A 26,969-nucleotide genomic window follows, 5' to 3' on the forward strand; every position below is an offset into this window, starting at 1 on the left:
TCATCCAGAATTTGATGGGCGTTCATCTGTTCCTGTGGGCATTCATTGTTCCAATGTGGTCCGCCGCAATGACGACATCCTGAGGGGGGCTTCCGCCCCCGATCATTATTATGAGATGCAGCACTATTGCTGCCTGAGGAGGAACCTTTAGATTTGGTCACACTACGATCTCCCCCACTTCGGCTGGGGCCAGCATTGTAGGATTGGCCCCCTTTGAATCCCCCACGGGCTGGTGGTTGAGGTCTATCCTTTCGAGCATCCACTTGGTAGTCACTGAGGCATTCCGCAGCTTGGATAGCTTTGGGCAAGGAATCCACCCTTTGTCTTTGTATTTCCATGCGGGCATAGGGTTTCAAACCTTCCATGAACGTGAAAAGCTTGTCCTTGTCGCCCATGTCCCTTATGTTCAGCATGAGTGCAGAGAACTCGCGGACATAATCTCGGACCGACTTCGTTTGCCTGAGTTCCCGAAGTTTCCTCCGTGCATTATACTCGACGTTCTCGGGGAAGAACTGTAAACGAATGGCTGCTTTTAGTTCTTCCCATGTCTCAAGAGCATCCTCACCTGCCTTGATAGCTTCATATTTCACACGCCACCAGAGTTTGGCGTCGCCTTGTAAATACATGGCAACAGTTGCTACCTTCTTGGGCTCCTCCAGTTCTCCCACAGCGTCGAAGTACTGCTCGATGTCAAAGATGAAATTTTCCACTTCTTTGGCGTTTCGAGCACCCTGATAGGGCTTTGGTTCAGGAATCTTGAGTTTCTGGGGTGCCGCGGCAATGTTTGCCGCGCCCCCAATAGGATTGCCCCCTCCTCAGAGTAGGCCCTGTAAGGCAGCGTTGACAACATTGAGCTGATTAGTCAAGTTGTCGATGGTTACTTGCATGGCAGTCATTCTATCTGCCTCCTGAGTCCTATGGGCCAGGTCCTCATCTCTTTGTGCGGCAGCCGTCTTTGCGGCTGCATCAGTGTCAGTAGCAATATTTACAATGTCTTGTTCGGCCTGCCGCATCCTGCGGTCCAGGTCCTCCACCCTTTAGGTCACGGGTCGAAATCTATTGACCGCAGTTTCCAAAATCAAGAGGCGGTCTCCATGGTTCACCATGGTCAGAAAATGATAACAATAGCAACGTGTTCCCTCGTCCGATGTCGAGCCTAAGCTCTGATACCAACTGTTACGCGACGCCTTCTTGGAAGGGCGACGTAAGGCTAAGCAACCGATGATTCCAAGGTTACTGTCCGCCAACCGGGGTCCCCTCCGCACGCTAGACGAGACTGTCAGTGCCGTGCGGGAAAACCAATGTCAAGAGCAATTGAGAGAACAGGAAAGTGAATTGAGAAAAGAGTTGTTTGCATTAATGGAAGCTATTACAAAGAAAGCAAGCGGTGTCGAGGGGGAGAGACACCAGTACAGAGAATTGATTGCTTGCTTGAAAGTTTTGATTGCTTGATCCCCCCTAATAATGCTTTAAAAATAAAAACCCTAGTCATAGAACTAGACATAGACTTGCTAGAGAATCACAACCAAAAATACATAAAGTAAACTACTTTATAATTACAACAAAAGAGACCTAACTAGAGCAGGTCCATGTGCACCCTTGGTCGGGGCATTGCCGTGCGCGCAGGGCATGGTGCGCGCGCGCACTGGGGCGCAGGCACTAGGCGCTGAGCGCTGGCACTGTAGCAGAGCTGCATTGTCACTGGGCGCTGGGCACGCGGTGAGGCACGGCCAGCGCATGGGCGCGAGCGAGGGACATTGATGGGGTGACATTGGCAGAAGCAACCTTGTCACTTGGGGCGTCCGAGACCACGGGGCCGTCCATGGCGCTAGGCGCTGAGAGGCTTGCCATGGCGCCATGGGGCGCGCCCAAGGGGTCATGGGGCATGGCTGGAAAGCCGCCCATGACAGTTACTTTGGTGCTCAATTTCCCCCTATGTCTGCGTTCACAGTTATTCTGCTGAGAGGTTGCCGGTCTAAGTTTAACTCAGTATTCTGACTAAATGTAAGACATTTCCCTCACCGCCATGGTTGTTATAGATCCATTATGCTAAATTGCTGGCTCAGACAAGAAGATGATCAAGTCATGGGATAGAGACAGGGATACTCTTAAAGTCTCTGTTCGATAGTAACTACAATCATATTTACACAGTAGTTTATTACATCTTTATTCGAGGAAGCTGAACTTCCATATACTAGCCAGACAAGTATTTTTTTGTTTCTCTTTGATCTTCAAATGCATGCATCAGTATACCAACCTAACCTGTAAAGTTCCTTCTCCTGTAGAATTCTGAAGATGATGCATACAATTTCTTCACATGCATCTGAAAATCGGATGACTCCATCTGCTGTTGCTGCTTGTATGGCGCCGTTGCTGTTACGCCCTCTTTTAGCAGGGGAATGTGAGTTGGAGGATGACTTTGATGTTAGTGGAGACAACTCTGCTCAGCTTCTTGCCGCCGCTAATGCAGCCAATAATGCCCAGGCTATCATTACGGCACTTCTTGAGGAGTATGAGAATATCTTTGATGTAAGTGGCTCCAAAATAAAAGACAAAAGGGCGTTCACTAAAAAGTAAAACCCTGAAGTTGTTTAAGAGTTTATATCTTTCTCTTTTGTGGTGCGATTTCTTTGTCCTTTCTCCTTATTTATGAGTTTATTTCACCTTTCCCCTTACTTATGAGTTCTATATCTTTATCCCTTGTGATTCCCTTTCATCTCTCTCTGCATTTATTTTCTTATTATTGGTTGTAGATTTCATCTTTCTCATGAAAGTATTTTCTGTTTATTGACTTACTTGGTCTATCCTATTATAATACATATTTGTTGTACTAGCTATGTCCTTCTGCAGAATTTCGTTTGATGGTTGAGCTTAGCTATTTGTTGGCTTCTCTTGCAGGAAGATAATCTTCATAGGTGCTCTATTTCAGCAGATTCTCAAATTGTAAATAGTGGGAGTGAAGAGTCATCAGATGATGAAAATATGGATATGAAGGACAATGGTTTTCACGATGCAGAGAATGAGGTTGACCCAGATTCCGACGATGACCGTGAGCGTGTATTGAGTGGAAAATTAAGCGAAAGCAGTGGCTCTGCTGCCAGTGATCTTTATGATTATAAGGTTCTTGCTCTTTCCCCTCCTCTTTCTATTTCACTTACTGATTTCTTCTTTCTTGATTGAGGATAATATGTATGCGAAAATAGAGAATCTAGGCACAAATATGATTTCTCTGAAAAGTGCACCCAATTATCTATGTTAATTTGAATTCCGTGGGTGTTCGAAAAATTACCAAAACCCACAAGCGACCCCCTAATATGTTGCTTTTAACTCTTTTAGAAGTTCTGTTCCCTTGTTCCTCTCTTTTCAGATCATCTGCATAATTGCAACTGACCACTTCCCATACTCTAATTTCCTCTTCCTTCTAATTGCCTAACCTGACATCAAATGTTAGATATATTCCATGCTGTGCTCCCCAGTACATTTCAAATCTCTTTCAAATAAAGCACCAACTAGCATGGATTACCTTCCTCTTTCTCAAATGTTTGGCAATAGCTGGCATTACCAATTCAATATCAAACATATTTTAAACTGTGTTCCGCAATACTTCCTTTCCTCTCTCTTTCACATAGAGCACGGAGTGTCATGGATTACCTTCCTATTTCTCAAATTCTGAGCTGTGAGTGTGTGCTCCTCCTGTTGCTAACCGAGCAAAAATAGACATTTCTAGGTTTCTAGAACCATACGAAAGAGTAGGGAAGAGGTATCCTCCCTACTCAGTAAACCGTGATAAAATGATTTAACTATGAATAGTCCTATTGGGACATTTGACTTGGAATATGTGCAGTACATGATTTGTTTATATTTGTAATAATTGAAACAACATAATTAATGAAGCATTTGGTGCATATATGTCTGGTCAACTATTTAAGAGTTGGCTACTACTGCATATATTTGCAGTCAATTCGAGCTATAAGTGCAGTGGATTCTTAAGATAACATTACTCTTTCATAGTTCCCAATGGGAATAGGTGTACTTTGTGTTCCAAAATAAAGTCACCTTGGCGAAATATTTCCTTCTCATATTTTCTGATGGTATCAGAGTTCTTTCTCCTGAGTTCCGTCACTGGTTTTGTTTATACTTACTGTCGGTACTTTACGTAGAGTCAAAGCAGAGGTTCACTAAGGGGAGTTTACCTATCATGAAGCAGGCAGTAGCCTCAAGGAATGGGGCATAAGCACTACAAATGTTTAAAGTTATTCAAATAAAGTGAAATTAGAAGTAGATAAAGTAATAAACTTATAAAAAAAATAGAATAAGCATTATGTAAAATCAAAAGCAAATAATGTACAAAAGTTGATTTAACTATCTAGACATAACAATAGGAAGCACCTGGTACAAACAAGATAATGGGGTGTATATAACTAAATCCAAGGTGTAAGGTGTGTTAGGACATTCCTGGAGCAAACAATCCCAGGTGTAAAGCGTGGCATGAGGTGACTTTCTCACTTAGCGAGTCCTACGAGATTTTAGCCCCTCACTGTCGTCTCAGGCGTATAGCAGATACCCCGAGGAGTTGTGGGGAGTCTCCAAGCTTTGCCTTTAATTTTTTTTTTTTTGTAGATTTTAGACTAATTAGAGTTAAAAGCTTGAAAATTGGATCACAAAATTTAGAAAGACATATAGTTAGAATATAGATTCTTTTGTACAGGACTTGACTCCTTTTGTTAGAGCAGTAAAAATATTAAGATCTTGGATAACAAGGCTCTAGATATAGCAAGGGATATGAATTATCATATGTCATCAGAGCAGACTCTTGGCAAGCTAGTTGAGAATGTGAATGTGAACTTACAAATGGTGTGAATTAGTTTCCTATCTTGACCGCAATAAATGCACTATGTTCAACAACAACAAAAGCCTAAATCTCAAGCTAGTTGGGGTCAGCTTTAGAAATCCTCACTGTCCATTTAGCTCCATTGAGCCCCTTCCATTTGTCCGGCCTTTCCATCGACCTCATGCACAGCGGGAGCTTAGTGCACCAGGCTGCCCTTTATTTCTATTCTGTTTTTTCATATAAGTTCTAACCTTGAGAAGCAAAGTCATATGCTTACAACATTTCCTAAGGCTCTTATCCGTACAAAATGGTAATGGTTATTTGTCTATTGCTTCTTCTTAGTCATACATGAATGAAAATGTTACACCTATATAATGATCTATATAAAAAGGATAAAGTTACTACTCTGGTTTGTGTCATACAAAACTGATTTCTGCTAAACTCATATATCAAGTTTGGGCAAATAGAACATCCTGCCCTGGGTTTATTAGATTTTTGCAGATATTTATTAAGGGTGTGGATTAATTTGCTACACAGGGTTTCGGTGGTGATGATTTCGATATTGAGTCTCCTAGGGATAGTCGTGTACAAGGAGTGGCATTAAAACCAACTGTAGACACTCAGCCTCATGCAGCTTCTGATGTTCCCTTCAGCGAACAGCTGGAAAGATGTGGAAATGAGGTTGATGGTCCTTGTGAATTAGCTGGTAGTGAGTCTCAGCGATCTATGGGTGAAATACTCTCATCTATGGATCAACCTCATGGCGTCTCTGGACCTGATTCACGCGCAGACAAGCCTAGCAGCAAGCTAACTCCTTCTAACCTGAATGTCAAAAGGTCAACCTTTTGGGGGAGAAGCAATGTGAGTTTTGGCCTTTATGGACTGATTTCACTTGGGACTATCTAATTTTTTGTCGGTTATACTCCATTTCACTTGTAATAAAGATTTTCTTTCTATCACGTGTTTAGTTTAATTTATGTGGTTATTAATCTGCAAAACCTGTGGGGTTTCTCTAGTGTCTAGAAACACTCAAATTTGATTTGTACTTTTAGAATTATTTGTTACCTTTTGGATATGTTAGAACTTGCAATTAGGAAACTTCTATATATGTGGGGAAAAACAGCAAATAGCTTTCTGTTCTTTAAATAGGTAATCAAACTTTGGAAAAATTATTGATCGATAAATTAGTGTGTTTTTCTAGAAAAATTGATTCAAGTAAAAAAGATTTGTATTTCTCACCCATTTGTATCATAACAGCTGAATTGGGAATCTGATCTTTTGATTGTTTTCTTTTGCACAGGCTAGAAAGACGCCATCGGTGGAATCAATTGATTCCTCTGGAGAGGAAGAGTACGTTTCTCTCCCTCCCTCCTTCCCGCCATCCCTCCCTCCTTTGGTGTCTAGAGAAACTTGTTCCATTTAATGAAATGTGGTAATTTATTCTTTTGGAAGATCGAGGATATATAGATGCCTCTTGATGTTAATATGAATAATTATTAACTTTTACTTAAATAATGGAAGTTCGATTATCAACAGACATCTCTATGTTATCAACGTGGATATTTACTTCCTTTTGTATTATAATTTGTTTTGGGTCCGAGAGTTGTTCTATAACAAGGAGGGGGAAGGGGTGAGGGTGCTATTCTTGATGAAATGCTTATGTGCAAATGTAAATTGTTGCAGTGAGGTTCTAGTGCCATGTGATATTGATGTCCTTTTATCTTTCTGGGCACCTATATATTTGTATGATTTGCATTTTATGAATTCAAATCCTCATGGAGACACGCAACACTGAAAGAAATAACATTAATGAGTTAGTTTAAATCTTGTTTCACCCCTTTTTATTATTCGGTGTCCTTTCTAATGTGGGCCTTGATAACTTGTCAACAGGCTTGCTATACAGAGACTTGAGATTACCAAAAATGACTTGCGCCATAGGATTGCAAAGGAGGTAATCTATGTCAGTAGCTTTTACACCTCATAATTCATGTTATCTCTTCTTTTTTCTGATACCATTAACCTACAACTTTTGCTAGGCAAGAGGAAATGCAATCCTACAGGCGAGCTTGGAGAGACGGAAACAAGCCTTGCATGAGCGGCGCTTGGCTCTTGAACAAGATGTATGCTCTATTTCCTATGCAATTAATTCCTAGAAAGTCCGGTAATTGTGTCCTTTCAAGGTGACTTTTTCTCTTTTGCATGTGGGTCTCTGCATAAATATGTAACAGCTGGCTGCACTTATCTATACACAGACATACATAGCTGAGCTAAACCATATTCCTGGCATCCTTTTTCTTTTCTCATTTATTCCCTATTTTGGGTTGATTATTTACTCATACCTTTCCAATTCAATATCAGTTCTTTCTACTTGATCCAAGTTTTCTTAGTATTTTGGTCACTATTTAAAATATATAGCAGTGTACCTCTTTGATAAAATTTATAATTGTCCTTCTGTGTGTAAATTAAAGCTTAAGATGTCTTGTGCACTTTAAGTTGATGAAACTTTTTGCTTCACAAGCTCCTATATATCTTCTAATGTGCAACATACCATTTGTGATTTTGATGAAGGTTGCAAGACTACAAGAACAGCTACAAGCTGAGAGGGATCTAAGAGCTGCACTGGAAGTTGGTTTGAGTATGTCCTCTGGACAATTGTCGGGCACTTGCGGTATGGATTCCAAGGTTTGTATTGAAGATTCAGTAGTTTTATTTTGTTCCTGGTTCGGTTGATTTTATTGCTTCTGAAAGGTATTACTTTCTTAAAGACTAGGGCTGAGCTCGAAGAGATAGCCCTGGCAGAAGCAGATGTGGCTAGATTAAAGCAGAAAGTTGCTGAGTTGCATCATCAACTCAATCAGCAACGGCAGCATCACTATGGCTCGCTATCTGATGCTTGTGAGCAGTTTCAAAATGGGCCAAACCATAATTCTCAATTGTGAGTTTTGGATCACTTGTTTTTGTTCTGGTGCAATTGCTTCAATGTCAAGGATTTCTTAGTTGCATGCAGTCGTTAACAAATGTAGTTGTTATTATGAAGAGTTTTTGATACGATTTCCATTTTTCATCATGGGCTTTGCCATTTGATTAAACATGTAAACAATGATCTATGCTATTGACGCAAATGAAAAAAAGAAAATCGGTGCAAAGTGATTGTCCATATATTCTTGTTCCAAACAGAGAATCACTAGGTATCCCTGCCAGTGCTAGTGATACTGCCTCTTTTTCATCTATATTGTAATCTTTATGTTCCCTTTTTCTCGGTTACGCTATTTGACTGCACAAGAGTTTCATATGTTAATCCCTTTTTCTTATTGGTGAAGAATTTTTTTTGAAACAGAAAATGTAACATCAAAGTTTAAATTTTACTTTTTAACTTAATCTAATAATTTGAAATTTGCGGAAGCTGTATGGGATAATACTATTACTGGATACAGTCAAATACAGGTAGTGATAATCTGGCCCAGAAGTGGTTGCCCTTTGACATAGCCATTTCAATAGCAACAGCAACAAGATCTCTTCTCTTCCTTCTTTTTATTTTGGGGAGTGTCCAACCAGTTAGTTTTGCATTTAATCATAGTTAATAGCAAAATGAGTGATTAAAATGGTGACCTGTAGGTTAAGAGTAGATAAGTTTTATTGATTTTGGGGGTGGGGTTGGGGAGGAATAATCTCAGCAGTTGAAGTTGGGATCTGTTATGTTCAACAGCTCAGCCATCGTATTAGGCATTTCAAAGATTAAACAGGCATCTTTTATTCTAAAAGTGAATAATTGTTGTGAGTACAGCCTCATGTTACAGCACCCCAATGCATTGTTTTTTCCCTTGTCACAGAAAGTGAGGGAAGTGATCAACATGAGACGTTGAATTAACATTTCGTCTTTGGACATACATATTGAAAGACTTGGGGGACCTGAACCATCTATTTTGATTTTGGATAATTTTTCCTTATGAAGTGTGTTTTTATTTGCAGGAAGTATTTCCAGCAAGATTTTGACACAACACTGGCTTTCTGTAATCATGAAAGAAGACAAAGAAGTCAGGTTATTTTTATCATTTATTAGCATATGATTGGTATGCACATTTCATCACACAATTGGCTCAGACACAAATTAAACTTGCTGCATTGAACCTGGGTCCCAGTGTTGTTTGATCATGTGATAAAGTGAGACTAAGGAAAGTAGAATTGAGAAGAACTCAGCTTGATTATTCCTCAAGCCATTGAGGTTCAAATAGCTAAGTATACATATTCTAAGAAAGGAAAGAGAATCAAATACATCATTACAAGTTATACTATATTTATGAGATTCTAGAATGTCTAGATTCGAACACTCTCCTTCAAAGTGGTGCATATAAATCATATGTACCAAGTTTGTTACAAATAGAGCTGATACAAGAACCAGTGAGGGACTTGGTAAAGATATCTGCAAACTGATCATTTGAATTCACGAATTTCGTAGAAATGTCTCCCAAGAGTATCTTTTCTCTGTTGAAGTGATGATCGATCTCAATGTGTTTAGTTCTCTGACGAAACACTAGATTTGATGCAATCTAAAGTGCAAATTGGTTATCTCACTCAAGTTCCATATGACTGATTTCTCCAAACTTAAACTTCAAGACTCTGAGTAACTGCTTAATTCAAATTAGTTCGCAAGTTGCCACATCCATTGCTCGATATTCTATTTTTACACTAGTTCGAGCAACCACAGTTTGTTTCTTGTTCCTCCAAGACACCGAATAACCTCCTACCAAAACACAAGATCCAGACGTAGACCGTCTATCAGAAGAAGATCCTACCCAATCAGTGTCTGTGTATCCAACAATTTTCTCATGGCCTCAGTCCTCAAAAAGCAATCCTTTGCATGGGTTGACTTTATATATCGAAGAATACGAACCACTGCATCCCAATGATTCTCCACACAGATAGTCCAAAAACTGACTTACAACACTCACAAGAACGACAATGTTAGGTCGAGTCACTGTGAGATAGTGTACTCACCAACCAGTAGTCCCTACCTTCCAGGATCACTAACGGGCTCCCTTTGTCATGGTAGAAGTTTATCATTTTTATCCATAGGTTTGTCAATAGGTCTACTACATGTCATACTTGTCTCCTCGAGAATGTTTAGGGCATACTTACGCGTGAAATGACAATTCCTGATTTGGACTGAGCAACCTCAATGACTAGGAAATACTTTTAATCTTGCCTAGGTACTTTGTTTGGAAGTGCTGAAAGAAATACCGCTTTAATTTAATTGTACCATCATGATAATTGCCCGTGATGACTATATTATCAACATAAGCTACCAAATGAATGCACGCATTTGGAGCAATATGTCAATAGAATAAAAATGATCAGCCTCACTGTGAGTCATACGAAACTCCTGAATAATCGTGCCAAACTTACCAAACCATGTTTGAGGAGACTGTTTTAGACAATATAAGGACCGACACAACTGACATACATGACCACTCCACTCCCCCTGAGCAACCAAACTAGGTCTTTGCATATATACTTATAATTCATCCTCAAGATCACGATGTAAAAAAGCATTCTTAGTGTCGAATCGGCAAAGGCCAATGGTGATCAACAACCATGGATAGAAAAAGACGAAGGCTATTTTAACCATCGAGGGAAAGTATCACTGTACTAAGGCGGGCTTAAGTCGATCAATTCGACCTTCCAGACCAACTTTGACTGCATAAACCCATTAACAACCTAGGATAGATTTACTTGGAGGTAGAGGAACAAGCTCTCAAGTACCACTAGCATGTAAAGCTGACATTCTCCGATCATAGCTTGTCGCCGTGTAGATGGCACTTCACCTGCAAACATAGGGGTAGAAATAGAGGACAAAGATGACATGAAGGCATAATGATAGACGATGATAACTCAAGCAGGTATAATGGGATTAGGATTACGGGTGGATGAATACCTTTCCGAAGTGTGATTAGTGGACTAGGAGGATACAAGATCGCAGTAGGTGAAGGATTCAGTGCAAGATGTGAATCATTTAGACCTGATGTTGGACACTAAAGATGATAATAAGTCAGAGTGAGCTATAGAAGGTTGAACTGTAGATGGTGGAGTTGTAGAAGATGGAACTGGAGTTGTAGGTGGTGGAGCTATAGAAGATGAAATTGGAGTTGTAGGTGGTGGACTGTAGAGGATGATGAAAAAGAGATAGTGACTTTAAGTCTCTAAAAGATGGGATTGGTAACACTTTGTCTTAGGTGATCACCTGGACCTGTGAAGTATGATTGGGTTTCAAGAAATTAATTATGTGGGTAATTGGTTAGATGTTGGATTAAAGTTAATTAAAGAATAAGTGAATAAGTGCTATGTTGGTAAAGTTATTCCACGTAGGTCTATTGCAATGAGAAACTCATGACACTTCTCATTTATACATGCAGAAGTGGTGGCTCATTTATAGCCAAGTTCTTGGCATTAAATTAAACACTCAGTGGTGTGGACCCTACGGCCAAAAAGGGAAAGCATTAGCTCAAGATTTCTCTTTAATTATACATATGTGCAGCAACTTTTTCTCCTTGAGAATAGATATATATCCTCTGCAGCAACTTTATTTGAGATTGCACTTTGGGGAGCTAATGCTCTTAATTTCAGCAATATTATTTCCAAATTTCTTTTATGCAACAACGATAAGGAGATCTCACTTTGGAGTAGAAAATTCTCTTATGCTAAAGCAAGTAATCAAAGAACAACGTAAAGGTTTTGCTCCCTTCTTCCAAAAAGTAAGCAAATCGGAGATTTCTTCGTGGCGAAGTAAGGTGATGGGAAGCTCTAAATAGGGCAACCAAGATACGGTCCGTTGTCTACCTTCTACGAACTCGTATGAGCATCTAAGGTATGTTTGCGATAAGAACTCAAGGGATGGTGATCGGAAGCCTTGAGTTCAAGTTGTAGTAGTTGTATAAAGTGATTAACGGTTGTTTTCTTGAGATATGGAGATCAGGAGGGGTTATGTAGCTCGTGTTGAGCTTGTATGTTGTTAGGAGGAGGACAATTGTGGAGTACATCTTTGAATTATACCTCGGGAGCTCATCTCTCTTCGATTGCTTGACGATATTGTTGGTATAACTGTAGTATACTATTGGGTTGTTGATTATGTTGATATTAACTCCATTTTTAAGAGCTTAAGCATATAATGGAAGGATTGACTCGTTGTATTCATCCAAATTCGAATCGAATCAAGGTATGGAAGGCTAATCCTTCTTTCACCGCTACGACGCAACCTCCAGTTTATTGTTTCTCTTATATGAGCTATAAGGTCTAAGGATTACGAAAGTATGTCAACTCCGTGTTATTTGTTTCATGAGTCATAAGGGTTATGTCATGTGCCTACAAATCTACACTTCATTCAGTTGTGTTGCTCCTAGGATCGAGCTTTCAGGTGACCGTTATTGGGTTATAGTTCCAGCTTAAGGTGAATCATATCAATAGTTGGAGATTACCGTTATTGGGTTGTAGTTCTTTATTTAAGGAGAATCACATTGATATAGCCATTCTAAGTCTTCCACGAGAGTAAGATCATTCAGGTGATATTGTTGAGCGCTCATAGGATTTTATTGTACTCCTGATTGAGGATGAGCTTCCAGATTCCATAGACTGATAGTTGTACCTTCTTTAAGTTGTTTGTCAATATATTTATATAGTTGAAACCTTACTCTGGGCGTACGCTCCTAAACGAACTTCATATGAATCATGTGCTCCCCTAGGCTTTGAGATCTTATAGTTGGGCCTCTATGGTCTGTTCCAATATGTTAGTCATATGGGCCACGTTTAGCCGATAGTCCCAAGAGCTTAAGAAGAGAACTAGTGTACAGGTTCCAATAGTCTTGAGTAATGAATCATAAGAGCAGTTGGTATGTAATGTCTATATTGTTCCGTCTCCTTCGGCATGACCTCCTATCATATGTTTCTCTTTTTATGTAAAGACTCAATAGAACGAAACGTCGTGGATCTTCTATTCATATACTTGATGTTCACCTATCCCTTCCATGTGATATTGTTCTTGTCGTATCAGGCTTTTATATGATCTTATATAGTTCCTTGTCTTTTACTCGAGATGCTTAGGTTCCTTACTTGAGATGGCAATGTGTTATATGTTAAATAATCATTGTCCATAAATTAACGGCTTCATCAAATCATGTGTAATTGAAAAGCGACGAGCTCCCAAGGCTATAATTCAATGGTGTACTCCAAACCCGTCCTCCTTCTAACAACATACAAGCTCAACACGAGCTACATAACCCCTCCCAATCTCCATATCTCAAGAAAACAACCTTTAATCACTTTATGCAACTACTACAACTTGAATTTTGATCATCGTCCCGTGAGTTCTTACCGAAAACATATCTTAGATGCTCATAGAAGGTTGTAGATGACAGATCGTACCTTGGTTGCCTTCTTTAGAGCTTCCCATCACCTTATTTCGCCACGAAGAAATTTTCGATTTGCTAAGATCCGGAGGAAACTGACGTTAGAATCACGATTTCATTGAAGAAATAACCTTGCTCTTTGGGAGAAGGGGGCAAAAACCTTTATGTTGTTCTTTGATTACTTGCTTTAGCATAAGAGAATTTTCTACTCTAAAATGAGATCTCTGCTTAATAAAAGAAATTTGGAAATAAATGTTGCTGCTAGAATTTCTTAAGAGCATTAGCTCCCCCAAAGTGCCATCTCAAATAAACTTGTTGCATAGGATATATATCTAATTCTCAAGGTGAAAAAGTTGTTGCATATATGCATAATTAAAAAAAAATCTTGAGCTAATGCTTTCCCTTTTTGGCTGTAGGGTCCACACCATTAAGTGTTTAATTTAATGCCAAGAACTTGGCTATAAATAAGCCACCACTTATGCATGTATAATTGATAAATGTCATGAGTTGCTCATTGCAATGGACCTACGTGGAATAACTTTACCAACATAGCGCTTATTCCTTAATTAACTTTAATCCAACATTTAACCAATTACCCATATAATTAATTTCTTGAAACGCAATCATACTTCACAGGTCCAGGTGATCACTTAAAGACATTTCTAAGGTGTTAACGATCCCATCTTTTAGAGATTTAGTCGCTATCTCTCTTTTAGAGATTTAGTCACTATCCTATGCTTTAAGGCCTATTGTTGTTGGAGCTAACATACCTTCTGGAACTTTGCATCTTCTTGATGCCAGCAATACAAAATCTTACTTCATAAAAAAAAGGTGTGCATGATTGAGGAAGGATAAGGTAATAAAGTTCATGTAATGTCCGTTACCAATGATCCGTCCCGTACTGTACGGTTTATGAAGAATGTTGCAGTTTTTTGTTTGGGATAAGTGACTAATATATATGAGATTGAAAGGACTTACAAGAACATAAAGAATTAAATTCAAAGTTAAAGAAGCAAGTGAGCTAGGTTGACCTATTCCAGTTTACATGGTTTGAGACCTATTGGCCATTGTGGCTGTTGGAAGACATTGAGAGTAAGAAATAGTAGTGAAAAGAGATTTATTACCAGAAAAGTAATCAAATGCGCCTGAATCAATGACCCAAAGATTGGGAGACACAAGTCACGCCATTACTTGTCTGAGCGACAGAAGCTATCTCGAGGATGTATGCTTACGTGCTTTGTGTCGAAGGGACTTAATATAATCCGGGTGGATAAACCATCCGGCTATTCAATATATTGGATCCTAATTTGTAACCGAATTTCTCAAATACTCACGAATGATGATTAGATTCACCTGAAAAGACTGAAAGATGCTAGAAAATGCCAGGTCCTACTAGAAAATCTAGTGGAATATTTTGTTTCGAGGGAAAATGCAGCCAAAATATCTTAAAAAATCACTGAAATAGTCTGAAAGTTTGTGAAAGGGTGGAATAGATTCAGGCAACCCCCACAGAGTAGACAGCTAGCCTTTGAAGTTACCAGAACTGAGAAATGGCCGGAAAAAAGTAATTTGAACCTAGCCGGAACGCTACCCTGTAATCAGAATCTTCAGAAATTGGAGGGATCGAGTTGGAATGCTCGGTCAAACCCCAAAGACCAAAGATCTTCATCGGAAAGTGGTTGAAAATAGCTCACGGGTGATGCAGATCTCGCCGGAAAAATCTGCTTCTGTCTGGTGCATGGAAGGGAATCTGCTAGTGGAGTTTTGTGGGATTTGGTCACCGGATTATGCTGGATCTGATGATGTTGTCAGATTTTCCAAAGCATCTATGGAAACAAGGATTTGGTCGTTTGACAGTGCTGGAGGACAATTTTACTCACCAAAAAATGCAGTGACGATATTCTCTTTCTTAGCATCACTGGTAAATGCTCAGTAAGATGTAGCTGTCTTACGAAGGCTCTGATACCATGTGAAAATGTAAGAGGAAGGAAAAGAGAACTGAGAGAAACTCAGTTTGATTATTCATTCCCTCAAGCCATTGGGGTTCAAATAGCTAAGTGTACATATATCTAAGAAAGGAAAAAGAATCAAATACATAATTACAAGCTATACTATAATTACAAGATTCTAGAATATTCTAGATTGTAACAGATCACACTGCAATTGGTATTACATCTTCGCATCTGAGCTTCTGAGATAACTTGCCTTTTCCTGTATTTTTGTATGACTAGCCCTCTGTTGTTGGCTTCTTATTTCTGCTCTCCCTTGTCCACCATCTTACTCTTTCTTTTTTCCATTTAGTTCTGCTTTGTTAAGCATCATCCGACTCTCAACTCTTCATTTGGTTTAAGAATTCCGAGTTGGAGAGACTGCTTTGTCTTTTCGTGGTACCTATACCTTTTCCATTTAATTTGTTTTATTTTATGAAATTAGGCAGCACTTTTAAAGGCCTGCCCCTTATATTGAACAACTTCATTACTCTAGTCCTCCCCGTGCTATAAGTTGAGAACATGTAATTAGTAACCATGGCATTCCGTGAAAATCAAAATAGAATGGATGACCATGGAAGTTCAGTCTTTTTACATAAATATATACTTCGTATCATTCAAAGGCTGCTTCGACCCGTACCACTGTTGCATCCTTTTTTTGGAAATGTAAAGTCTTACTGCTGTTGCATCTTCTTCTTCTTTAAAAAAAGATCCATTTGCATGTCTCATGCTGAGATTAGCATCTTAGAAGCTGAAACAATGTTAGCTGGTATATGTCTGCCGGTCAACTGTTGAAGTTCATCACCTAAAAGCCATTATCAGGAGTCTATATTCCAAGATCATCTTGTGACCCCTAGAATTTACAGGAAATTTGAAAGGTCTTTAAGCGTTAAAGCTTGTGCTGTTAGGGCTGAACTATTGGGGCAAAAAGTATCTTGTCCCTTTGTCAATGGAAGTTATTTGTAAAAAGATTAGATGCATATCATCTTGAAATTCTGACATCAAGGTAGTAGCTCACAACATTCTTGTAATATTCATCAGTTTGTTGTGTATAAATCGGCAAATATGCTAAGACTCTTGAAAAAAATGCAGGAATTACTGGGTGCAGATACAAGGAATGTCAAAGGACAGGTACTGACATCTGGGGCCAGTAGTAGGCAGCTGGCTCGGAAGCTATTGCTAGATTCACCCTTAAGTGATTCCAAGAGTACTGAGGCGTCAACCAGTTTATCCTTGGATGAGCTCGGTGCCGTTGATTCTCCCTGTGGGCCTTGTACTTCAAGGGCCGTTGAGGTATCAGAAATAAAAACTTCTGCTGCTTCTTGTTCTCGACAGTTTACAAACAAGGGGTCACATAATAGGCTCCAAAACAAAATCATGCATACTTGGATGAACCCCGTACTGTAGAAATTCTACATCATAGTTTGGTGGGATTTCTTGTACCAGTAGTTAATACTACCTGGTATTCTCCTATCACTTTGATTAGCAACATGATACTTGTAAGTTTAGAAACATTTCTAGATCAAGCTTCAAATGCATTGACTGTATGATGAATTCAGAGGCGGATGCATCTTATGTTTGATTGGTTTAACTGAACCCTGTATTTTCTACAGGGAATATAAATATGAAAAACCACTAAAAATTCAACAAATATTAAATTCTAAACCCATAATTTCAATGCTACAATGAATTCAATCCTAAGAACCTTAAAGGTTAGAACCCATCGAGTTTAAATTCTGGATCCGATGGTGATTGTGCATATATGGATATTTAGAAGTTTAGTGCCATATAATGATCTTTGGCCGTGAATTTAGCAGGCGATGGATTATGGCCGACATCCCAGAGCCGCATCTTCCACTTTGGTAGAATTAACAACGCGTCTTGACTTCTTCAAAGAAAGACGCTCTCAGCTGATGGAGCAACTCCATAACCTTGACCTAAACTACGGGTCAACATCTCAAGATTTTATGTACAAACCTTCGTCTCCTCCGTGGAACTAACTGAAGATGTTGTATTAAACATTTGAAGGGGCGAGCGACCTCTCACCATTTGTACATCCTCTGTATCATAGCAATGTACTTTATGTACTACCAGGTGTATTTTTTTGTGTTTTTTCACCTCTTCCTGATTTTAGTTAAGTCAACTCTAGATCATTCAAGTTATACAATTCATTCTTAAGTTTACCAAAAAAAACTGATAAACATTTTTTCTGTATAATATAGTAGGCAGGGCGTGTTATGGAATGGAGTAGAAAGGTTTTGTACTGTAATTTGTTAAGGCATTTCGTGAGATGTAAAACTTCTGAATTCTGGACTATTTGCATGCAATTGACATCAGCTTGTTTGTACCAAAAAAGAAATTTACATCAGTTTGTATTTGATATGTTTATACTTCTCATCTCCTGTGCGTACAATACTTCTAAATTGAAAGCTTTCTTTTTTAGAGAGGCATTGTCTTTTAAGAGAGGACTCGTCCACTAAACTGGCTCAATGATAGATTAGACCTAGTAAAAAGATACTCCCTCCATTTTAAAATAAGTGACTCTTTTAGTTCATGCACACTCCTTAAGTTTTGCATTGGTTGACATAGGAGAAGGGAGTGGCTTGCAAGTAATAATACCTGCCTTGGATAGAATATTGTGAATATATTAGCGTCAAGAAAGCCAAATCCCATCAAGCGACAAACCTGCACCCAAAAAAATAGTGTAGTGGCCCCAAATCACGAATTGAAAAGGTGAGAAATGACGGGTAGTTATTTGTAAGTACAGTATCATCGACATGTAGAAGTAGAAAAGAAACAATATTGTTATGCGAGTAAATGAAAAAGGAAACATCAGTCTTGGGGGCAACGAATTCGACGGTGTGGAGAAATTTTAGCAACTTAGTGTACTATTCCTGGCTTGCTCGCCTGTTTAAGGGCATATAATGACTATGAAGCTTACATACATGATTAGAGAAGAATGAGTGAGAAAAACCAGGTGGTTGGTGATATGATCCTACTTAGCACACTTCATTTCAAGACGTACATTTAAAGACGAGATATGAGACCTCAAGCTCTACAAGCTACATGGAGGATGAGAAAGTCGTTTGAGGCCTTTGGAGGCTCCTACAAGCCACACAAGATGGCTTACGACATATGAAAGGTAGCTTGGGCAAGGCAGCAAGAAAGAAAGCCAACACTCAAAAGTGGCTAAATGTGCAAAGGGATAGAAATGCAAAAGTGGCCAAACATGCAAAGAAGGGACATACATACAAATGGTCGTAATTGCAAGCTTTGAACATTGAATGATGGCTATTTGTGCAAGGGAGAGACATTTCGGATTCCAAGCCAACATCCAACTAGCCAAACAAGGCCCTTGCCTCATTAAGGGCAAATATGTAATAGCTAGCTTTCTTCTAATTTCTAGGAGTATAAGTATTAGACTTAGCCTTCATTTTACACTTAGATTTTGATGATGAATATTTGAGAGATATTCATATTTTGAGTGATAAATTGTTAGGTAGATTTTAGGGCTATTTTAGTCAATATGATGGTGGAATCCATTGTTGGTTTGTGAACCTTTTATGTCCATTGATATCCATGAAGAGATTGTCATTTGTGGATTCAAATTGAATCTCTTGCCTTGAGTGTCAAATAGTAGTTATTCTTTTAGGATCAGATTCAATTGGAAGGGTCTAGGTTTAATATACTTAGGTTTGTTCATAAATTCGCCCTAATTGGGTCTTACTTTTATCCTCTATTCCTCATCCCCTTTTCTTCGTATCTTTAAATTTCGCGTTTTTGGATTGAATTGGTTCTTCCCCAATTCAATTCTTATCATTTGGTATCAGAGCTTAGGCAAAGAGATTGTTCTTACAATTTCTAATCCTAGGTTCGTATTGAGGTGGAAACATCTAAATATGAAATTTGAAGTTGTTTGGGTGGGTTTTGAAGTTTCACCATTGAGGCTTCATCAAAGCTTGAAGAACTCAAAGTGGATCTGGTTGATTTTGGTGAAATTGAGCATTGATTGATATTGGGCTTTGTTCTCCAATTGAAGAGGAGCTTAGATCTGAAATTTGGAACAAAAATGAGTTGATTTGGAGGGTCTATGAAAATTGGGTGTTCTAAGTGTTCTTGAGGACATTCATAGATTCATAGTGAAGAAGAAAGCAAAAAGAAAGGTTTGATCCTCTTTATTTGAAAAAGAGACATTTTTGGTTTGGATATAACCAATCCATTTTGAATAATAATTTTCTTGAATGTAAATAGGAATCCTAGTAATACAGTAAACATTAGAAGAACTTAGGAATATGGGTCCATATAGGAATGAAGAAAGGGCATGATAGGCTAGTTTGATTCCAAGCCAAACAGCAGGGCATGATCAGTCTTATCGGGCGGGGAATTGCGTTCGCTAATAGAGCCCGCATACTTGAGTGTTGACATTTTGCTCTTTCTTAGTTGTTCTTGTTCGATGATTATCTTGACCGATATAAAGATGTTTAAAATGTTTCTATAGTATTTGAAAATACTATGATATCGTCAATATAAACAATAATAAAATTGATATAAGGCATAAAAATATCATTCATAATATTTTGAAATTCTAAAGACATTTTTTAGTCCAAATGGCATAACGTTCCGTTCGAATTGCCCGACAAGGACATTGAAAGCAGTTTTGTACTTATCTGCTTCAGCAATTTGAATTTGCCAATATCCTGATTTTAAATCAAATTTTGAAAATATAATAGCATTATGAAGTCTATCCAACAAATCGTTTTTGTTTGGAATGGGATATCTAATCCATTTCAAAACTCTATTAAGGGGTTTACAATTTATAACCAATCTAGGAACTCCTCATTCCTGTTCAGCATGTTTATTAACATAAAAAGCTATGCATGACCATGGAGACTTAGAAGGCCTTATGAGATCTTTTTGTAAAAGAAAAGAAATTTCTTTTTTACATAACTCTAAATATTCAGAATTCATTTAACATGGCCTTGCTTTGGTGGAGATATTTCCCTCATTATAATCATCTTCGTATGGAAGAGTAACCACATGCTTCTTTCTATTCCAAAGCATTGGGATGTTCACTAAAAATTTATAATGAAAACTGGTTTTTATAAAATCAATTTTTTGTTGTAATATAGGATTTTGTAAAATTTCCTCAACATTCATACTATAAAATTCTTGTTTGAGAAAATTGACTTGTTGATGTGTTTAGTAAGCAACTTATCTTTGATTTCATTTAAAATTCTTGAGAAAGGTGAAGTTATAAATTGAAATTCAACTGCTTTTCCTTCAAAGGTTCCTGTAATACCTTTCTTATCCCATTTTTTAATAGGAAATATTTTTTGGAAAAATGGAGCTCCAAAATTATTTGATTTGAAATATTTTTTACCGATACAAAACTTTCTGGTATACAAGCATTTTCTTGGTAAATATAAGCTCTTGGTAATTAAAAAGCAATTTTCATTTTCTGTCCATTAGCAGATCTAAGACTATGAGTAGTTTTATGAAAATATTTTGAAGGAATTAGTCCTTCATAGATGCAGTTTAAATCAGCTCCGCGATCAACTAGAGCAGTAAATTCCTTTTTAAAATTATAATCAATTAAAAGAGTAATTTTTATTAAAAAAAAAGAAACTTTTGAGAAGTAATTTTCTCAAGTGTTTAGAGAAATTCCTTATTCTCCTTATTACTTGTACCATCTTTACCCTCAATTCTAGAAATTCTTTAATCTAGAATAATATTACGTTTCTTGAAATTTGAAATCTCCTTTTTGAGGTTATTAACCTCTTCTTCCAAATCCTGAGTTGTAGTAGGAGTACTTATAATATTTCTCCTTTGTTTAAGAAGTCTTTTAACTTCAGACATAGTATATGGACCGGATGTTTCTTGGATTTGTGTTTCACCTTGAATTTCTAGTGCTTCATGAATTTGATCAATGATTTGAGATTTGATTATCGGATCTTTAACCACCTTTAATAATTCAACCAGGTTATTACCATCCAAGGCATTGATGTTCAAATCCTTAAACTGAGAGAAGACATTATAAAATTCATCTTCTTCTTTATTGCCTTTGCTAGAACAAGGTTGTCCCATTTGACAAGGAGTACATTCCTCCTCAGAGTCTGAAGAAAGATAACTTTCATTTTCAAGAACTCTAAGATCTTCAGCTGAAGTAGAATCCTCTAGTATATCTGAATCAAAACCTGAATCTTCTGGTTCTGAATTCAATAATAATTTGGATAATGTATCCTTCAATTCTTCATCAATGTTAAGGATCTTAATTTTTTCCTTAACGTTGCAGTCCTTATAATAATGACCTATTCTGCCACACTTATAACAAGCTTTTGGATTCTTGGATTTAATAAAATCCTTCTTTTTCTTGAATTTCTTTTTCCTTCTTGCTTTCTTTTCCAAGCGTTTCTCTTTCCAGGCTTGGAAATCTTTCTTCTTCTTTTTATGCCTATGAGGCATTTTGTTTTTTGGTATTTTCATACCAAATTGTCCACAAAATTCTCCTAATTTTTGTCTTTCATTTAGACGATGTCTCTTGATTTGCTGATTTAGCTTAATCTCATTGCATAAGGATAAACCTTCTTGAATACAAGTACCTATTAACTTGCCATAAGTGTATTCATCATACTTGATGCTAGTTTCTCCTTTTCTAAGAGTTTTCCTAACTCTTTCTGCAAAAAGACTAGGTAGTTCATCTATAAATTTGGACTTCCAATGGATGTTATTACACTCGGGTAAGTCTATGACCCTACTTAGGAATGAATCCTTATACCACCTAAATGAGGTGAGGATTTTACACCTTAAATTCTGGAGCGTAGTCCTAATGTTTTCACTATTATCGGACCATCTTCTAGAAAAATGTTCTATTATATTAATAACCAAAGAATATACAACATTTTGTAATTAGGTTGGTCCTGCTGTGCCTAGTTCCTCTTTGATAGCAGTCATAATCCTATTACGGTGATCTTGGGTTAAATAACTATCCCACCACCCTTTCAATTGACCAGTAAAACTAGCAGTGAAAATTTGAGCAATAGTTATATCATCATTACGATTTTGCTTACAAATTGTGTTATACATGAGCATTCTATGTACAACGGTATAAATTCGTCTTTCAGTATAATCGTCAATATTTCATTCATAAATCTCTTTACCACTATAGCTGTTAGTAAGAGTATACTCCTGTTCTTCGATTAGTACATCTTGGGGAGTAGGATGAGGATAATAGTACATCCTTTGAACAGGCTTTTGGGCATATTCTTCTGATATTTTATTAATATTGTTCATCACCTTCTGCTTATAATTATGATTAGAAAGGTCTAAATCACTTTCTTCCGCAATTAACAGACTAATTTGCAAACCTTTAAATTTATCATCAAGCAATTGCTCCAATTCTGAGAAAGCTTCAATTCTGAAAAAGCTTTTAATTTAAAGTCTTTGATTTCAGGTGGAGGCTGCACACTAGGAGTGACGATGGTTTCTTGCTTTTTGTCATTAAAGCTAGCAGAAAGATATAATTTTCTGATTTCAGAAAATAATTTTTCAATTCTATCATGTAATAAAAGAATTTGTTCACCCAACATATTCATGTAAATATTGGCGTAATTTTGTTGCTTTAGCATAATATTAATACTTAGCGGTAACTTGTAAAGTGTCATTTTCAAATAATTTTGAAAAGGCTGCAAAATGAAGAACCTTATCGTCTTTCTCAAGTTGAAAAGATTGTTGTGGAGGGAAAATAGTATGAAGAATTTCTCCATTAGTCAATCTACATTCTCTTTCTAAAACAGAAATATAATTTTCGACATATTTGGCCATAAACCAAGGAACAAAAGATATAATCTTGTTAACTTGTGAAAGATCTTTATAAAATTCTTCTTGAAAAAATGTTCTTTTTCAGTATTAAAACTTTCAAAAAACCATTTTTTAAATGGTTCCCATCTGGGTTTGAAAAATTCTTCACTGATTTTTTTTCTTGTGGGTAATCCCCGACTAAAATCAATTTTTTGGTCTTTATTCATTATAAACCATCTGGAAAATTCATTTCTGACTCGGTAATTTCCGGGTCTTGAATACCACTGACAATACTATCTTTGTCAATTCTAATACTAGTAATTCTATTATTATCAATTTCTCTAATTTGAGAAGTAGAAGCTCTAGTTGGAGATTGAACAATATAATCAACTGGTGAAATATAAGAATGATATGAAGAATTTGATCTACCTAGTCTAGATCTGGTGTTGATGCTATTACTTTCAACTGTATCTATCAAGGATTTTGACTTTGCGAACCTTAGCTTGATAGTCCCATCTGGGGCCTGCTCAATTTCATTAATATCAATATTCAAATTATTTTGGGGAGGAGCAGCTCCCTCTATGACCCACTCTTTGGGAAAATCAATCTCATCCCATTTAATAGGTCTACGAGTAGTAACTTTGGATTTGCCAAAATTAGTTTCTATTAAAATAGTTTCATTTTTGAAATCCATAATTTTGCACATAGGATTCATAGCAGATAATGATTTAAAATATATCCTATAGCAAATACATATTACTTCAGTACCAGGCATATAATCATACCCATGTAATTTAACACTTAATATTAAAGCATTACGAGAATTTTCATCCTACAAAGATACCTGCAAGTTAGGATAAGCATTAAAATATACAGGACCATATGCTAAACTGGTTTGAACTGTTCCTATTAGGAATTTTTTCCAGTTATGGTTCCTGCCATCTCTTAAAGCTGCTATAAAGCTTTCAGGCGAGCCTCTTAATGTAAGTGGCTTGAATCAACCTGTACTAACCCAATATGCATAAATCTATGAGTTTTCCTATAAGGGGCTAAATTACTTTCAGATAATAATCTAAAAATAGCATGGTCACTATCAACCGTAATAGTTTCTTCCGTGGTTTTTACCACCTGTTTGAGACCTAATTTCTCAAAGGTACCCATTTGATATATTAACCTGGGCTGAATTTTAGGAATAGTCCACTTATTAAGCAGATTTAATTGCTGAGGCATATCATATTCCTCCCTTTTTACTATTTTAATAGTATTTTTACTCCTAATGATATTCATTAAGAAAAGTGTGTTGGACTTATATCACCTATTACTATTCCTGTACCATGGCTCTGATACCATAAATAGGGGCGGATCGCACGGTAAGATGATACTGCAGAGGGACTTTTACTAGGTTAACAACCCTGACATGGAGGTTGTCCAACTCAGAACAGATCCAAAAATAGCCCTAACACCACAGTAAGATGATACTGCAGAGGGACTTTTACTAAGTTAACAACCCTGGCATGGAGGTTGTCCAACTCAGAACAGATCAAAAAATAGCCCTAACACCACTTCAGCTCAGCGGGCACACAAACAGGACCATCAGCCTGAATTTGAACAGTCTGCCTGAGTTATTCTCTACCTGACCTCAGTACCATCTTATGTGGGTCTTAGCTAATTAAAGCATTTTCACCATAATATCTAGTAGTCTAGTGTGATATAGTTCAACACAAGATGTTTAGCCTGTCATTTAGGCTAAATATGAATACCTAAATTAAAATTTAGATTAAAAAAAAATTACCTAATAAATGAAAGTTGTGCTCAGCAGAAATGGAGATATAGTAAGCTGCAAACTTTTATTATATGGGGAATATTTTTGCAGAGAGAGAGCTGGTGGTTTCTAAAACCTACCTTCTACTTAATTGAATGATATGTTTATAGAGGATCAGTACAACGAGCTACAAAATTAAAATAGTACAGTGGCCGACATGTAGCCAACAAGATAAAAAGGAAATCACCAATAACGGATGCTTTTTGAAAAGAAAAATACTGAGAAGAAAACTTTATAAAAGCTATCTAGAAAATTTGAAAAAGAAAGTACAATAATTGAAAGAAAGAAAGAAAGAAAAACTTTGCTTTATTAAAGCAAAAGAATCTTAATGAAAGTTGACGTTTTCTTTTCAGCATTATTGCTGAGTACTGGGTCCTTTTATCACTTCATTTTTTCTTTCCCCTTGTCTTTTGTAGAGGCGGAAGATTCTTCCAGCTGGCTCTTGAATTTTTCAAAATATTCTTCAATATCTTCCGTATTATCAAAGCTCTGAGATTCCCCTGCTAAACAGGTCTGGTCCTTATCATCATTATCTGTGGTATTATCAACTGATGTCATAGATATGTTTGAAGGCACCTCTATGTCTAGATTTTGCATTAAATCTTTCTTAACTTCTTCCATATAAGAAGCTATCATCTCTGCTCTGGATATAATACCTTTTTTCATCTGGATTCTTCTGGCAATGTGCTTGAAGGGACTATGAATTTCCTTTTGTTGTCTGGAATCGATTGAACCTCTATAACTGGCTATAGTAGTTGTGATCTGATCAACCAATTCTTGTCCATGGATATTACCATTAGCTGTCTTTCGAATAAGTTTTTTCCAGAATTTTGTATAAAAAATTCTATTAAGACAAGGAATATTGTGAGGGGTATAACCCACTTCTACAGGCCATTTCATGATCCATGGAATTGAAAATTCTATAAAGAAATACATATTAGCCATTCCTTCAAAAAATGTATTATTATTTTCCAAATCTATTAACTTGGGAGAAACTTCGACCCCTTCAGCGTATAAACTTTTGAAGGGTTCTGGTAGTATTTTAACTGATGGACCATAATTAATTCAGCATTGACATAACCAGTTTGATATGCCTTGTTTATAAACATTGGCACATATCTTTATAAACCAAGAATATTTTCTATTAGCATTCTCATATAAAAGAGCTTTATTAAAATTTTCAACATAATCCCAAATATTAAATTTAATTGGGACCTTCTGCCCAGGATGGATATAATCCCTTTCTTTAAGCGTACTTAATCCCCACTCAGCTAGAGAAAATATCTTTTTAATTATAATTTTAGAAAAGTTATAAACTTTTCTGCTATTAGCAGGATAAGAATGTTGGAATTCTCCCGATCCTGTGAAAGAGAGTATCATCTCATAATGCATTCTATACTTATAAGTATGAGTAGCGTATGACGCTGTGTCAAAATACATCTGCATTATTTGCCAAGGTTCATCCTTCCATTGAAGGTCTTCATTTTCAAGGAGAAGTATTACCTCTCTGCTTTCATTTCGATCATATAAATCTGTGTCCTCATGATCATCCTCAGTAAGGGCACTAGAATATGAAGGTGGAATATTATCATCTTTCTTTTTGGATTTTATGAAATCCATAAATTCTTGATACATAGGGTCTTCTTTATTAATACTAATATTAGAAGATTCTGCAATATTGTCGGCTATTTGTGCCTCTTCCTTCCCTGCCTCTATAAGAGTTGGGGTTATACTGCGGCCTCATCCTGCAAATAAAATTAATTATTAGAGTTATCAACTCAAATATTCTCTTGTAAGAATATTAGGGAGACTATTATCTGACCCTTTTTTATATTGAATTTCAAAATCAAATGGCGCTAATAAAGCTTGCCATCTTGCAAACATTTGTTTAGAAACATCATGTTTACAATCTTTATTAAACATAAATTTAGCTGATTGGCAGTCAGTCTTTATTAAAAACTTTTGATTATACAAATCACCTTGAAATTTCAATACACATTTAACTATTGCAAGAATTTCCTTAGCAACAGTCGCATAGTTTTTCTGGCTATTATTCCACTTGCTAGAGTAAAATTGAACCAAATATTCTTGTTTATCTTCCGGGGAATATTGTTTTAATATCCCTCCATAGCCAA

General features: G+C 37.0%; 1 protein-coding gene across 3 annotated transcripts in view; it reads left to right on the forward strand.

The window, feature by feature from the left end:
* The window catches only part of LOC132643649 (rho GTPase-activating protein 7-like), a 52,611-nt gene extending 35,037 nt beyond the window's left edge, over window positions 1-17,574 (forward strand). The window contains exons 12-22 of one of the 3 annotated variants that reach the window (XM_060360135.1): window positions 2,286-2,529; window positions 2,899-3,120; window positions 5,369-5,692; window positions 6,132-6,181; window positions 6,722-6,782; window positions 6,868-6,951; window positions 7,400-7,513; window positions 7,597-7,766; window positions 8,801-8,870; window positions 16,308-16,508; window positions 17,030-17,574. In XM_060360135.1, the coding sequence (XP_060216118.1) occupies window positions 2,286-2,529; window positions 2,899-3,120; window positions 5,369-5,692; window positions 6,132-6,181; window positions 6,722-6,782; window positions 6,868-6,951; window positions 7,400-7,513; window positions 7,597-7,766; window positions 8,801-8,870; window positions 16,308-16,508; window positions 17,030-17,215 (1,726 nt within the window). In that variant the 3' untranslated portion in view covers window positions 17,216-17,574. Of the gene's footprint in view, window positions 1-2,285; window positions 2,530-2,898; window positions 3,121-5,368; window positions 5,693-6,131; window positions 6,182-6,721; window positions 6,783-6,867; window positions 6,952-7,399; window positions 7,514-7,596; window positions 7,767-8,800; window positions 8,871-16,307; window positions 16,509-17,029 lie in introns of those variants that run through there. The other 2 variants (XM_060360136.1, XM_060360137.1) reach the window with 2 other exon arrangements.
* Window positions 17,575-26,969: the final 9,395 nt, after the last annotated feature.

This window comes from Lycium barbarum, chromosome 6 (genome assembly GCF_019175385.1).
Source record: "Lycium barbarum isolate Lr01 chromosome 6, ASM1917538v2, whole genome shotgun sequence".
Lineage (NCBI taxonomy): Eukaryota > Viridiplantae > Streptophyta > Magnoliopsida > Solanales > Solanaceae > Lycium > Lycium barbarum.